Source organism: Bos indicus x Bos taurus, chromosome 11, assembly GCF_003369695.1.
Source record: "Bos indicus x Bos taurus breed Angus x Brahman F1 hybrid chromosome 11, Bos_hybrid_MaternalHap_v2.0, whole genome shotgun sequence".
NCBI lineage: Eukaryota > Metazoa > Chordata > Mammalia > Artiodactyla > Bovidae > Bos > Bos indicus x Bos taurus.
The window spans coordinates 13645258-13659782 of NC_040086.1; the positions used below are offsets into that span (position 1 = coordinate 13645258).

The following is a 14525-nucleotide window of genomic DNA, read 5'->3' on the forward strand; positions in this document are numbered from 1 at the left end:
GAGAGAGTGAGATGGTGATGGGGGACAGCCCCCAGTAAAGTCAGTGGTGAGAGCACAAAGCAATAAAGTAGGCAGACTCTGGTTTTTTTGGGGTAGATGCTCGAGAATATCCGGGGGGACTCCTGAGGCTCGATCCCGCCTTTGCGTATGCCGAGCCTCCTTCCTCATGACCTTTGTCACGAGTGGAATGTCTCTCGCCGGCTCCCGGCAGTGTCTGACTCTGTGCGACCCCATAGACGGCAGCCCACCAGGCTCCCCCGTCCCTAGGATTCTCCAGGCAAGAACACTGGAGTGGGTTGCCATTTCCTTCTTCAATGCATGAAAGTGAAAAGTGAAAGTGAAGTCGCTCAGTCGTGTCCGACTCTTAGCGACCTCATGGACTACAGCCCACCAGGCTCCTCTGTCCATGGGATTTTCCAGGCAAGAGTACTGGATTGGGGTGCCATTGCTTTCTCCTAACACTTGTTATGTCTCCCTAAAAACTGACATTGGGACAGAAATACTAATACCTTTTTCCTTGGGAATGGGCACATGCCCTACAGGTTTGGAACAGCTTTCCTCTAGGAGGAAAAAGCCAAATACAACTCAGTTTTCCGGAGATTTCTGTTTCTAACCTTCCCTGATCCCCATTCTCTATTACACACAGGAGCACAGAATGTGTACAGGGCTGTGGGTGTACACACACACGCACGTGTGTGAGCTGACGGCTTTCTGCTCGTTGCCACAGGTGTCTGCTCTGTCCAGCGCGGGGGGTGTGGAGAACCTCATCCTGCTGGAACAGGAGAAGCAGCGGCCTCATGAGGTGGGCTCTGTGCAGTGGGCAGGGGGCACCTTCGGGCCCATGCGGAAGAGCCGGCTGGGGGAGCACGAGTTCGAGGCCCTCATGAGGATGCTGGACAATCTGGTGAGTCTCCTGCCATTGTCCTTCCAGAACAGTCCTTTGTGGGTTAGCCCCCCAAAACCAGTCAGTATGAAGCACTCAGTAGATATGAGAACTGCCAGCATCACAATTCAGTTGTTAAAGCCCTTTGACTGGCAACTTGACTAAGAGTTTGTGGTCACGCTAATAGTACTTGAATCTTCTCAAACGATGGCCTTTGCCACTCCCTTTCCAAGGGCTGTGGATGCTGCACCTGCTGGGTGCCCTTTGGAGAAGGGGTAGGAAACTACTGGTTGGCGTGTGAGGTGGTAATCCAGCAAAAAGCAGGACCACAGAGCCTCTCTCATATTGTGGCTTGCTTTACTCCTCTTTTGCAGTTAGCTCTGTGTTTCCTTCTAATCTCATGATTTTAATGCAGAAAACATAATAGCTTTGATTTCCCTATTCCCGATAAACAGCATTACAACACTATTCCTATTGTGATGAATCAAGCAAACAATCAGGTAAAAAATTAACTGATATATGACTAGACTGGGCTTTAAAGGATCCAAAAGCATTATAAGACACCCTTCCTTCTGGAACTAACAGTTTAATTGATGACATATGACATAAACAGGAAACAATTCAAGAATAAGCGAAAAGCATACACAGTGAGGAACTAACTGCAAGAAGAGGCTATGACTTCCCAGATTGCTCAGAAGAGTGAAGATGAGCCCTATTTTTGTAGCATTCCTGTATTATTTCCCCTCCTCCTCACTGCTATTAATTTGGACCCTTTCGTTATTGTGTCTGGGTCATTTGCAATAATTAATCCTTTCCGTTTTGCTTCCAGTTCCTCCAAATCATCACCAGTTTATTACAGGGCTGAGGGTAACTTTATAGTAACTTTATAGTACTAAAAGGTACAATCCACAATGAAAATACAACTCCTATTAACATTTGTGTGTTGAGTAATCTGTGGCTGAATAAAGCACCAGGACCAAATGGTTTCATGCAGAAATTCCCTCAAACTTTTAAGAAACAGACTATTCCTATGCTGTTTAAATGTGGCAGAGAAGAGTGAGAGAAGGAAACCAAGCCATAACAATTATAAGACATTCAGACAAATCTCACTTTGAGCTGATGAAAAATGCTGCATGAAAACTAGTAAATAGTATCTGGCATAATATTAGAATAATAATACATGATAACCAAGTGAGGGTTCATTCCTTGTGTTGAAGGATGGTTTAATATTATAAATCTAAATATATTTCATGATATCAATGAGTCAAAGGATAAAAACCTATGGATCACTTTGAGATCAAAAGGTATTTGATAAAAATGTAATCTCAATTTATAAAAATAATAGGTGTTAAGTAGGATAAGAAGTCATTTATTTAATATGATTAAAATTACCTTTTTTTTTTTTTGTCAAAACGAACACCAGTATTGTGGTGAAACACTAGAAGAATTTCCATTAAATTTTGAAACTAAACAATGATTCTGTTCTCAGCACTATTATTTAATGTTGTTCAAGAATAATACTGGAAATCAATTTAAGGCAGTGAGATCTAAAAATAAGAGGTGTACATGTTGTATAGAAAACAAAATTACTCTTCTTTATAGTCAGTACATCTACCTACCTCTAAGGTTCAAAAGAATCAACTGAGAAAAATTAGAAATAATGAGTGCATATCAAGAAAAAAGAGGGACAAGACTCAAATCAACAAAATTAGAAATGAAAAAGGAGAGGTTACAACAGACAATGCAGAAATACAAAGGATAATAAGAGACCTACTATGAGCAATATATGCCAATAAAATGGACAACCTGGAAGAAATGGACAAATTCTTAGAAAAGTTAAACCATCCAAGACTGAACAGGAAGAAATAGAAATTATGAACAGATAAATTACAAGCACTGTAGTAGAAATGGTGTTAAAAAATCTCCCAAAAAACAAAAGCCCAGGGCCAGATGGCTTCACAGGTTAATTCTATCAAATATTTAGAGAAGAGCTAATGTCTAGCCTTTTCAAACTTTTCCAAGAAATGGCAGAGGAAGGAACACTTCCAAACTCATTCTGTGAAACCACCATCACCCTGATACCAAAATCAGACTTCACACACAAAAAGAAAATTACTAAAAAAGAAAATTACATAGATGCAAAAATCCTCAACAAAATTCTAGCAAACAGAATCCAACAACACATTGAAAGGATCCTATACCATGATCAAATCAACTTTATCCCAGGGATGCAAGGATTCTTCAGTGTACACCAATCCATCAATGTGATACACCACATTAATAAATTTAAAGATAAAAATCATTTGATAATCTCAATGGATACAGAAAAAGCTTTCAACATAATTCAGCATCCACTTATGACAAAAACTCTTCAGAACATGGGCATGGAAGGAACCTGCTTCAACTTAACAAGGGCCATTTATGATAGACCCACAGCAAATATTATTTTCAATGGTGGAAAACGGAAAGCATTTTCTCTAACATCAGGAACAAGACAAGGATGCCCACTCTCATCACTTTTATTCAGCATAGTTTTGGAAGTCCTAGCCATGGCAATCAGAGAAGATAAAGAAATAAAAAGAATCCAGATTGGAAAAGAAGAAGTAAAACTCACTGTTTGTAGATGGCATGATACTATACATAGAAAACCCTATAAGATACTATCAGAAAGCTACTACAGCTAATCAATGAATTTACTAGAGTCACAGGGTAGAAAATCAATACACAGAAGTACCTTGCATTCCTACATGTGAACAATGAAAAATCAGAAAGAAAAATTAAGGAATCAATCACATTCACCATTGCAAAAACAAAAAGAGAAAGAGAGAGAATAAAACACCTAAGAATAAACCTACCTAAGGAGACAAAAGACCTGTATACCAAAAACTATAAGACACTCATGAAAGAAATCAAAGATAACACAAACAGATAGAGAGATATATTATGTTCTTGGATTAGAAGATTCAATATTGTGAAAATGACTATACTATCCAAAGCCATCTACAGATTCAGTGCAATTCCTATCAAATTTCCATGGCATTTTTCAAAGAACTGGAACAGAAAATTTCACAATTTGTATGGAAACACAAAAGACCCCGAATAGCTAAAGCAATCTTGAGAAAGAAAAATGGAGCTGGAGGAATCAACCTTCCTGACTTCAGACTATACTACAAAGCTATAGTCATCAAGACAGTATGGTACTGGCACAAAACAGAAATATAGACTAATGGAGCAAGATAGAAAGCCCAGAAATCCACGCACCTGTGGGTACTTTATTTTTGACAAAGGAGGCAAAAATATGCAATGGAGAAAAGATAGTCTCTTCAATAACTGGTGCTAGGAAAACTGACAGCTCCATGTGAAAGAATGAAATTAGAACTTGTCCTAACACCATAATACAAATAAACTCAAAATGGATTAAAGACCTGAATGTAAGACCAGAAACTATAAAACTCTTAGAGTAAAAAACATAGGCAGAACATTTTTGGACATAAATTGCAAGCAAGATCCTCTATGGCCCACCTCCTAAAGTAATGGAAATAAAGATGAAAACAAACAAATGAGACCTAATTAAAATTAAAAGCTTTTGCACAGCAAAAGAAACCAAAAACAAGATGAAAAGACAACCTTTAGAATGGGAGAAAATAATTGCAAATGAAGCAACTGATAAAGGATTAACCTCCAAAATATACAAGCAGCTCATTCAGCTCAATATTAGAAAAACAAACAAAAAACAATCAAAAGATGGGCAGAAGACCTAAAAAGACATTCCTCTAAAGAAGACATGTGAATGGCCAATAAAACATGAAAAATTGCTCAAAATAGCTCATTAGTAGAGAAATGCAAATAAAAACTACAATGAGGAATCACCTCACACCAGTCAGAATAGCCATCACCAAAAAATCTACAAATAATAAATGCTGGAGAGGACGTGGAGAAAAGGAGACATTCTTGCACAGTTGATGGGAATGTAAATTGATATGGCCACTATGGAGAACAGTACGGAGATTTCTTTAAAAAAAAAAACTAGGAATAAAACTACCATATGACCCGGCAATCCCACTACTGGGCATATACCCTGAGAAAATCATAATTGAAAAAGACAGATGTACCCCAATGTTCATTGCAGCACTGTTTACAACAGCTAGGACATGAAAGCAGCCTAGATGTCCATCAACAGATATAAACAAGAGTATAAGCAAGATATAAGCAAGAATACTGGAGTGGGTTGCCGTGTCCTCCTCCAGGGGATCTTCCCGACCCAGGGATCCAACCCGCATCTCTGTATTGGCAAGCGGGTTCTTTACCACTAGCTCCGCCGGTAAAGCCCTGTACATACACACAAGGGAATATTACTCAGCTGTACAAAGGAACAAATTTGAGTCAGTTCTAGTGAGGTGAATGAACCTAGAGCCTGTTATATAAAGGAAAGTAAGTCAGAAAGTCAGTAAGTCAGAAAATATCATATATTAATGCATATATATGGAATCTAGAAAAATGGCACTGATGTACCTATTTGCAGGACAGAAATAGAGACACAGAGAATAGACTTATGGACACAGTAGGGGAAGAAGAGTGGGACGAATTGAGTGAGTGCACTGAAGCATATACTGTACCGCATGTGAAATAGATAGCTAATGGGAAACTGCCGTATAACACAGGGAGCTCAACCCCATGCTCTGGGACAGCCTAGTGGGGTGGGATGGGGTGGGGGCTAGGAGGGAGGTTCAGGAGGTAGGGGACATATATATATACACTTATAGATTCATGTTGCTGTACGGTAAAAACCAACACAGCATTGTAAAGCAATTATCCTCCAATTAAAAAAAAAATAAGTGCATTTAAAGTGGTCAATTATGAAAATATGTGTAAAAATTAGTAGCTTTTTTGTATTTTAACATATAATAATGTATGTGAAAATATGAGAGGAAATAATCCTATTTGTAAATGCAACAACATCATAAAGTTTTAAGCAGACGCCCTTTAAAGACAGCTGTAAAATTTTACCAATAGACATCAGAGAAAACCTTAAATCAGGGAAGAGCTATAATTTATTCTTGGTTAAAAGCTTCAGTAGGGTAAAGAGGCTTGCAAGTTAATCAATAAACTCAATGTAATTTCCTCAAAAGTGGAGCAAGATATAAGGACTTAGCAAAATGTTCTTTCAGTTGAAATTCAGAATGACTTGGAAAATCCTATAGTGATTACCACCACATGGTAAAGTGTGATAAGGCTTTAGTCACTGAAGGGAGGGGCATTAGTCCAGAAGGGACAGGCCAATCAGAGCTACAGCTTAAAGAGTCCAGAAATAGACCCCAAATACATGAAAATTTAACAGGAGAAACAGCCATCTTATAAATCTGTGGGGAAAGATAGACTCCTAGCCCTGTGGGAAATGAACCTAGGGTGGCTTGCTGCTTTTTCCTTTCAACAAGATAGATCCCTCCTTTGCCAAAAATTTATACATGAAAAGGAAATTAATATAGAGATTTAAAAACATAGATTAATATCCTTGATGCTTCTATGTTGGGAAAGACCTTGTCAAGCATGGCAGGAAAGTCTGAAATCATGATGACAAATATTGACAGTTATGATTACATTAAAATTCAAATTTTACATTTTTAAAAAACCACCTCACCCGCCATAAACAAAACTAAAGACAGTATGGGGAAAATATTTGCAACATCTGTGACAGTCAAAAGATCGATATCTTTACTGTAAAAGGAATAAATCAATATGAAAAGATAAACATCACAATAGGAAAATGAACTAAGGACACAGTTTACAAGGGAAGATATTCGAGGCCATTAAATGTAATTAAATATCCAATCTTACTAGTAATCTAAAAAAGAACAAAACAAAAGTAGAAGGTTTTACTTTTAACCTGTCTGACTGCCAATGAATTTTTTAAAAACCTCAACAATATTCATGGTGGGGAAAGGAGATGAGAACTGGGAACTCCAGCACAATTGGCAGAAGTGCAAACTGGCTCAGTGTCCTGGGAAGATGGACATGATGAATATATAAAAACCTTTAAAATAAATATGTAAAAACTGTGCACCCTTTGACTCAGTCGTTTTCATTACTAGGCATTTATGTTAACTGCCTAAAGAAAAATGTGTAAAATTGCTCATTTCAGGGTTGTTTATAATATTTTGAAATTAACAAAAGTGTCTTCCAGTGTTGGTTAGAAAAATTGTGATATGTACATTCACTGGCATATTATGCAGTTGTTTAAGGTCGCTGTGTATTTATGTTCAGTAACATGAAGAAATCTCCAAGACGAATTGATGAACTAGAGAAGCAACTTTTAAAGCTGATTATGTAGTAATACTTACAATTGCCAAGATATGGAAGCAACCTAAGTATCCACTGATGGAAGAATGGATAAAGAAAAAGTGGTGCATATATATATATATATGGTAGAACATTATTTAGCTATGAAAAGAAAGAACTCTAACCATTTGAAACAATGTGGATGGAACTTGAGGGGATTATGCTAAGTGAAATGAGTCATACAGAGAAAGACAAATACTGTATGATCTCATTTCTATATGGAATTGAAAAAAAAAAAACCAAAACCAGAAAGTTCAAACTCGTAGATGCAGGGAACAGATTGGTAGCTTCCATGTGTGGGGCAGAGAGAAATGGGTAAAGGATCAAAGGTAAAAGCTTCCATATATAAAATAAGTAATCCTGGGGGTGTAATGTACAGCATGGTGACTGTAGTTATTAATACTGTGTTATATATTTGAAAGTTGCTAAAAGAGTAAGTAGATCTTAAAAGTTCTCATCACGAGAAAAACTATTATAACTATGTAAGGTGCCAGATGTCAACTAGATTCATGGTGATCATTTCGCAATACATACAATTTCTTTTTAACTGAAGTATAGTAGCCATTCCCATATTCTTGCCTAGGAAATCCCATGGACAAAGGAGCCTGGCAGGAGTCCATGGGGTCACAAAAGACCTGGACACAATTTAACGACTAAAACGGGACACAGTTGATTTACAATGCTGTGTTAGTTTCAGGTGTATAGCAAAGTGATTCAGTTATGCATAGAATACATACAAATATCGAATCACTGTGTTGTAGATCTGAAACTAATGTAATGTTACATGTCAATTATATCGGTATTTTAGAAGACTGCTTATATGGATCTTCCCTGGTGGCTCAGACAGTAAAGCGTCTGCCTACAATGCCTACCATGTGGGAGATCTGGGTTCAATCCCTGGGTCAGGAAGATCTCCTGGAGAAGGAAATGGCAACCCACTCCAGTATTCTTGCCAGAAAATCCCATGGATGGTGGAACCTGGTAGGCTACAGTCCATGGGGTTGCAAAGAGTCAGACACGACTGAGCGATTTCACTTCACTTATATGGTACAGCCCCATTTATATAGTGTTTTATATATTATATATATATTATATTAATTATATAGTCTGTATATTTACATATGTGCATATGTATATGTATGCTTAAAGAGATGACTGAAAGGATTTTTAGTGGTTGTCTCTCAGGATGAGATTTTGCATAAAACCCATATTTTCCTTATGTTTTTTTTATATTGCTTAATTTTTCTACATGGCTATGTATTTTTTTGTAATCCACATAATTGTTAATGCCACTTTAACTTAAAGAAAGATGACTGGTAGAGCTGAGAATTATCCCAGCAGCTGCTGAGATTCCTGAATGTTCATTCTAAGTAACATTCTAAGTAACTCCAGCCCACCTTTGAGGGATATATGGTCCTTCTTAGGAGATAGGGATGTTCTCGAGTCAAATTCAGGGTTCCCAAGAGAGAAATAGTCAAGAAACTTCAGAGTTGAGGAAGGGAGGGCTACTGCTCGAATCAGCTGGGAAGCTTTTTGAAGTCCTGTAGCCCAGATTGTACCAGTGTCCAGTGAAATGGGCAACGCTGGGGTGAGCCCGGATAGCCATATTTTCAAAGCTCCTTTGTGATCCAGTGTGTTGACAACTACTGGGCCAGACCCAAAGCTGGAGCTCTGTCTGGTCCACAAGATTTTGGTGACTTTCTCACCCCTGATCAAAGGGCTTGCTGGAGTGAAGGAAAGGAAGAGTTGGGGGACCACGACAGGGAACAAGTAGAGAATCTGCCTGTAATGCGGGAGACCTGGGTTCAGTCCCTGGGTGGGGAAGATCCCCTGCAGAAAGAAATAGCAACCCACTCCAGTATTCTTGCCTGCAGAATCCTGTGGACTGAGGAACCTGGTGGGCTGCAGTCCATGGGGGTCACACAGAGTCAGACACGACCAAGCAACTAACAATTTCACTTTCTTCCAGAGGTGTGGCAAGGCCTGGGTTGTATTTTATTATGGAGACTTTGGGTTAAACTGAGTCCTTTAGATGGAAGGGGGTGAAGTGTGTGGGCTGGCCAGCTGGCATGTTATTGACCATTTTCCCTACCTTAAGTTGTTCTATTTTTGTTCTTTTCAGGGTTACAGAACAGGCTACACCTACCGCTATCCCTTCGTTCAAGAGAAAACCAAACACAAAAGTGAGGTGGAGATTCCAGCCACGGTCACTGCCTTCGTGTTTGAGGAGGACGGCGCCCCGGTGCCTGCCCTGCGGCAGTACGCCCAGAAGCAGCAGAAGGAGAAGACCCGCTGGCTCAACACGCCCAACACCTACCTGCGGGTCAACGTGGCCGACGAGGTCCAGAGGAGCATGGGCAGCCCTCGGCCCAAGACCACAGTAAGGAGGGCAGAAGGGGCTCCCCTGGGGAGACTGGGGTCAGAGGAGAGTGCCCGGCCTCTGTGCAGGCTAAACCACTTTAAAAGAGGAACAGAGCAGACCTCCCCCAGGCCTGAGCTAGTCCTGTCTCCCCTTAGGGCTTCCTACTGGGAGTCTGGGAGCAGCTGCTCATGCCCACAGAGCAGATCGCCTGTTTCTTGTACCTCTGTGCTGAGTTTCTGGGTCCAGAGCGTGGCTCAACAGGTCACTCTCAGCTGCATGAAAGCGTTTTGCTCCCACATCCAGAAGGGGCTTCCTGGAAGTTTGGGGGATGGGTATCCAACATTTGAACTGACCATCTGATGCAAAACCAGGAGGGAGGTGGGTACTTGCTTCTATTACATTGTCCTCTCCCATTATACCCTTTTCTGTGGACTTGCTTTAGGCATTAATGTGTTGAAGAGACCTGCCCAGAGGTTGAATTTTTACAAAGTTTATGCTCTTTCCCTCTCTCTCCCTCACACAAACACCTCTGACCCTTAATTTGATTTTCACTATTTACTTTATAAGTAGCTGGCAGCCAAATAGAATAGCTCTTCATTAAAAATTGAAACTATCCACAAGTCCTCTTAAAACGCGAGTGGCCGGCTGTCTGTCGAAACTGGTCACCGAGGCTCCGTCCCTCCTCTTAAGTGTTATTTATGGCTGTTGATCAGGGGCCTTAGTTTGGTTGCTGGGTCATCTGCTGCCCATCTCTGCTCTGGGAGACAGACATCCAAGTGCCCCAAGAGTAGGGAATGTGTTTGTCTAGGCTTGCTGACCTTCCATGCAGGCTGGTCAGCTCAGCTCTCCTGGGGTGGACCACTGGGGTGGACGGTGAGCTGTGTGCCTTTGTCTTACTCACTGGGGCTTGTGTGTGTTCAGTGGATGAAGGCTGACGAGGTGGAGAAATCCAGCAGTGGCATGCCCATACGGATCGAAAACCCAAACCAATTTGTGCCTCTCTATACTGACCCCCAAGAAGTGCTGGACATGCGCAACAAGGTGAGGTGTAGCTAACTGCCTCCCACTCTTCTCCCGCAAGGGTGTAAGGAGGGGGCGTCCGCAAGGGTGTAAGGGGGGGGTGTCCGCAGGATGTGCACAACTTTCCCCAGGTGCCTCTTATGGGAAAGAAGAAAAGAAAGCATTAGTCGCTCAGGTCATGTCCAATTCTTTGTGACCCCATGGACTCTGGCCCACCAGCTTCCTCTATTCATGGAATTCTCCAGGTAAGAATCCTGGAGTGGATTGCCATTCCCTTCTCCAAGGGATCTTCCTGACCCAGGGATTGAACCCAGGTCTCCTGCATTGCAGGCAGATTCTTTACCATCTGAGCCACCAGAGAAGCCCACATGGGAAAGAAGGTATCATTTATTGGCCATGTTCCAGGCACAGTGCTAAGTGCTGTGGTTTTTTCATCGTGTGTAAACATCTAAGAGAGGGCTGCTAGCTTCAGACAGTAGATGTGTCTAAGAGGCCCCCAAATTGAATTTTTACAAATTTTATGCTGTTTCCCTTTGGCTCATTTTCAAAATTGCAAAATCCTTTATATTTATTTCTCTACCTTGGCTTTACAGTTCCCTCACTTATTTTCTTCATGTTACTTTAAATACCTAAATTGTAACAGAACCACCTCCAGTAGGTTAGGCATGCTCTCAGAGCAGTGTTTCAATGTGTGCGCCTCTGAAATGCAGATTTCTGGCTTACCCCCAACCCTCCTCCCACGGGTTTGAGATTTAACATATATGAGGTGTCCCCCTCCCCCAGAAATCTGTAGTTTAAACCAATTCCTCAGGGATTTTATAGGAATATTGAAAATTGAGAATCCCCCTCAAGGATCTACCATGCCTCTTCATCTCTTACAATGACCTTCTTAGAGTTCATGAGAATCTGGTGTTTTACATCAACTACTCATTCCCTGGAACAGCCATGGAGACTGTCTCAGAGTGGACGTGATGTGTTACTGTGTTATGTTCACACCACACTGGGCGGCCTATTAAGTACGCCCTGCTTCTGGACTGCTAGCTCACTCTCCCCTCCCTTTCCACACAGATTCGAGAACAAAACCGACAGGATGTGAAGTCGGCAGGGCCCCAGTCCCAGCTGCTGGCAAGCGTCATCGCAGAGAAGAGCCGAAGCCCGGTACAGGAGATGCTGCCCCCGCCTGCAGGGGGAACGAGTTTGCCTTCTGGGTCTGCAGTGCCTGGGGCTGGGCGGCAGGACCCCTGAGCTCACATATGCCCACCTTTCCCTGTGCTCTTGGGCGCTGGTGCTTTTGCTGCAAAATGGATGCTGTGAGGACTGAGGACAGTGTCTTATCGCCCGCTGTGGGCCCCAGGAAGGCCGGGAGAGGGGTGGGGGAGCAGCCCAATCCGCCCACCCGCCGGAGTGATACGGCTTCCCTGGTTCCTCTGTGGAACTCCCGTCTGCCCTCTGCCGGTGCTCCGCAGGGTGGGCTCGCAGGAGCGTGGCTGGCCGCTCTCAGCGGCTCTACAGCTGCCTGCTCCAAATGGTTCTGTCCTCTGTGCTTGAATATGGCATCATCAGGCCATACCTCTGAGAGGATGCCCACGTGCTCTCAGAGGGCAGACGTGTATATAAGGACGGGTGCTCTGCGGGAGGGGGAGGGCCAGTGAGTTGCCTACAAAACCCACATGGAGTTAGAAAATACAAAGTTGTTTCCATGCTTGAGATAGAACAGTGTTTGTGTAGTGCTTAGTGAAAGGGGTAAAGGTCAGAGTTCTGGCTTGTGTTGGAAATCATTGCTGCTCATTGCAAAGTCACAGTGGCATCTTCCTTAGCAGTAAGGGCCGGGCCGGGTGTGTGGAGGATTCAGGGACCATTCCTCTCTGCAGAGCAAACTAATGTCATGATTGCACATGGGGCTGCAACTCACAAGATGGGTGCCCATTGGCAAGGGAAGTGTGAAGGTCATGCCATCCCCTCCGCCCCACCCCAGCTCAGCCAAGAGGAGGGACATCAAATGTGCTACAGCATCAAGGATAGTCATACCTGCCCCATGATATTGGGGGGAGATGAGAGTTCAATACAATGAGCAAAATTATTGAAAACTCTGCTGTTTATACCGAGTGCTCTCCTTGGAGTCCCTCTTCTTGGGATCTTGTTGGACTCTCTTGTGAACCCCGTAATTGATGGGCCCAGTGCTGCCCTTCTTTTGAGAGAAGCCCAGGGCCCATCATCAGAATACCTGATGGGCCAGAAACAGATGGCCCGGAGTGCGTGATGTGGGCCAGCTGCTCTGGCTCACCTTCCTTGGGCTTCACTTTCTTTGGCTCCTCAGCTCCAGAGCACTGTATCCCCAAAGGCCAAGGGAGGATGCTGAGTTAGGATAAAGGGATAAAGGGCTGTGGGGTCTGAATATTAGTCCCTGTCCTGGGCGAGAGGGGTCAAAGGATTCCTGGAGCTCACACAAGGCCCAGCGGTGAGCTCTCCAGAGCCAGGGGCTCCCCAGAGGTGGTGAAACACAGTGATTTTGCCAATGTCCCTGCGGGGACCTGCAGAGCAGGCAGGTTGAAGATCCAAGATTCAAGACCTTAACTTCCTTGAATTTATGACTGTGTGCACAACAGAAATAACAGTTTGGACTGAGAATGCTGGAGTCATTGTGTGTTTTGCATATGACTTACTGCTGTGTGCTATGTGGCTTGTCCTGCTGCTGGGAGAGGAGGGGTGGTGGGTGGGGAGTGGCTGGCTTGAAGTTGGTTGAGCCAACGCTTTGCTTGCTGGGTTTTGGCTGGCTGACTGTGGGCCACTGACTGTATTTGCATAGTGACAGCTTGCAAGTGTCCACAGGAGAGATTGCAATAAAGGTGCATCTTCCTTCTCCTTGGGAGCAGCCTTTGATTTTATTTCCGGGGCAGAGGGAGGTACCCCTGCATTCATCCAAGGCCCTGAGCTATTGCTAAGGAGCTGCTTGTCACGCTGTCCCTAGCAAGACCAGGGGCAGCCACATGAGTCTGAAAGGAAGCTGAGGCCTGGGCCCCGAGCGCGGCGTTCAGAGGGCAACACGCTCTGTGATTAACTTTCAGTCCACAGACAGCCAGCTGATGTCCCAGGGCCAGGCGGATGCCAAAGACGAATCCGAGGAGATGGCACCCAACCCCTTCAGCCAACTCACGGACCAGGAGCTGGAGGAGTACAAGAAGGAGGTGGAGAGGAAGAAGCTGGAACTGGAGGGTAAATAACCCTGGTGGGGGGTCAGTGCTTCAGGACCTGCGGGAGGGAGGGGAGAGCGTGGGGCACTGGGAAGGCAGCAGAGCAACTGAGGCCGTCACTACCCCCTGCCGCGCCCCCCAAGCAGCAGGACCCACTCCTTCCTGCCCACCAGAGCCCCCAGGGCTCCATCCAGGCTTCTTTGCTTTGTTTTCAATCTTCATTTGCTTCTCTGTGTCTCTTCTCTCTCATGTCTTCAATTTGGCCTTCCTGCCTCATCACCAAACAATATTCTTATGAGCATAATACTGTTATCCCCAATAATGCCCCTCATGGCTCGTGCCTGGCAGTGGTTACATGGTGCTGCCATGACCCCACTGATGCTCTCACCTGGGAAGAAGAAGTTAATCTGTGTGGTGCTTACTTAGAGTAGCACCATATAAATATGGCCTAGGTCAGTAAGCACCAGACAAATGTTAGTTATAATAATATGATCATTATTATAGTGATCACTGTTGTTAATGGATCTGGTTTGGTATAAACCTGGAAATCAGAACTGTCAGCAGCCAAGGCCTTTATGTCAGAATTTCAGTCAAGCCCATCTCTCCATGCTGACTCTTGAGAGCTTGTTCATGCCTTTGTCCCTTCCTGGCAGAGTTTCCCTTCTTGGCTACCTTATTCAATATTGTCTACACTTCAGGCTCCATGGCAAACTTCTCTCCATCTAGGAAGCCT

The 14525-nt window shown here is 43.3% G+C and overlaps 1 protein-coding gene across 2 annotated transcripts in view; it reads left to right on the forward strand.

Annotated features, from left to right (window-relative positions):
* The window catches only part of ADD2 (adducin 2), a 125712-nt gene that overhangs the window by 94458 nt on the left and 16729 nt on the right, over positions 1-14525 (forward strand). For both annotated transcript variants that reach the window (XM_027554947.1, XM_027554948.1), the window contains exons 10-14: positions 728-904; positions 9342-9599; positions 10503-10622; positions 11670-11759; positions 13667-13814. In XM_027554947.1, the coding sequence (XP_027410748.1) occupies positions 728-904; positions 9342-9599; positions 10503-10622; positions 11670-11759; positions 13667-13814 (793 nt within the window). The remainder of the gene's footprint in view (positions 1-727; positions 905-9341; positions 9600-10502; positions 10623-11669; positions 11760-13666; positions 13815-14525) is intronic.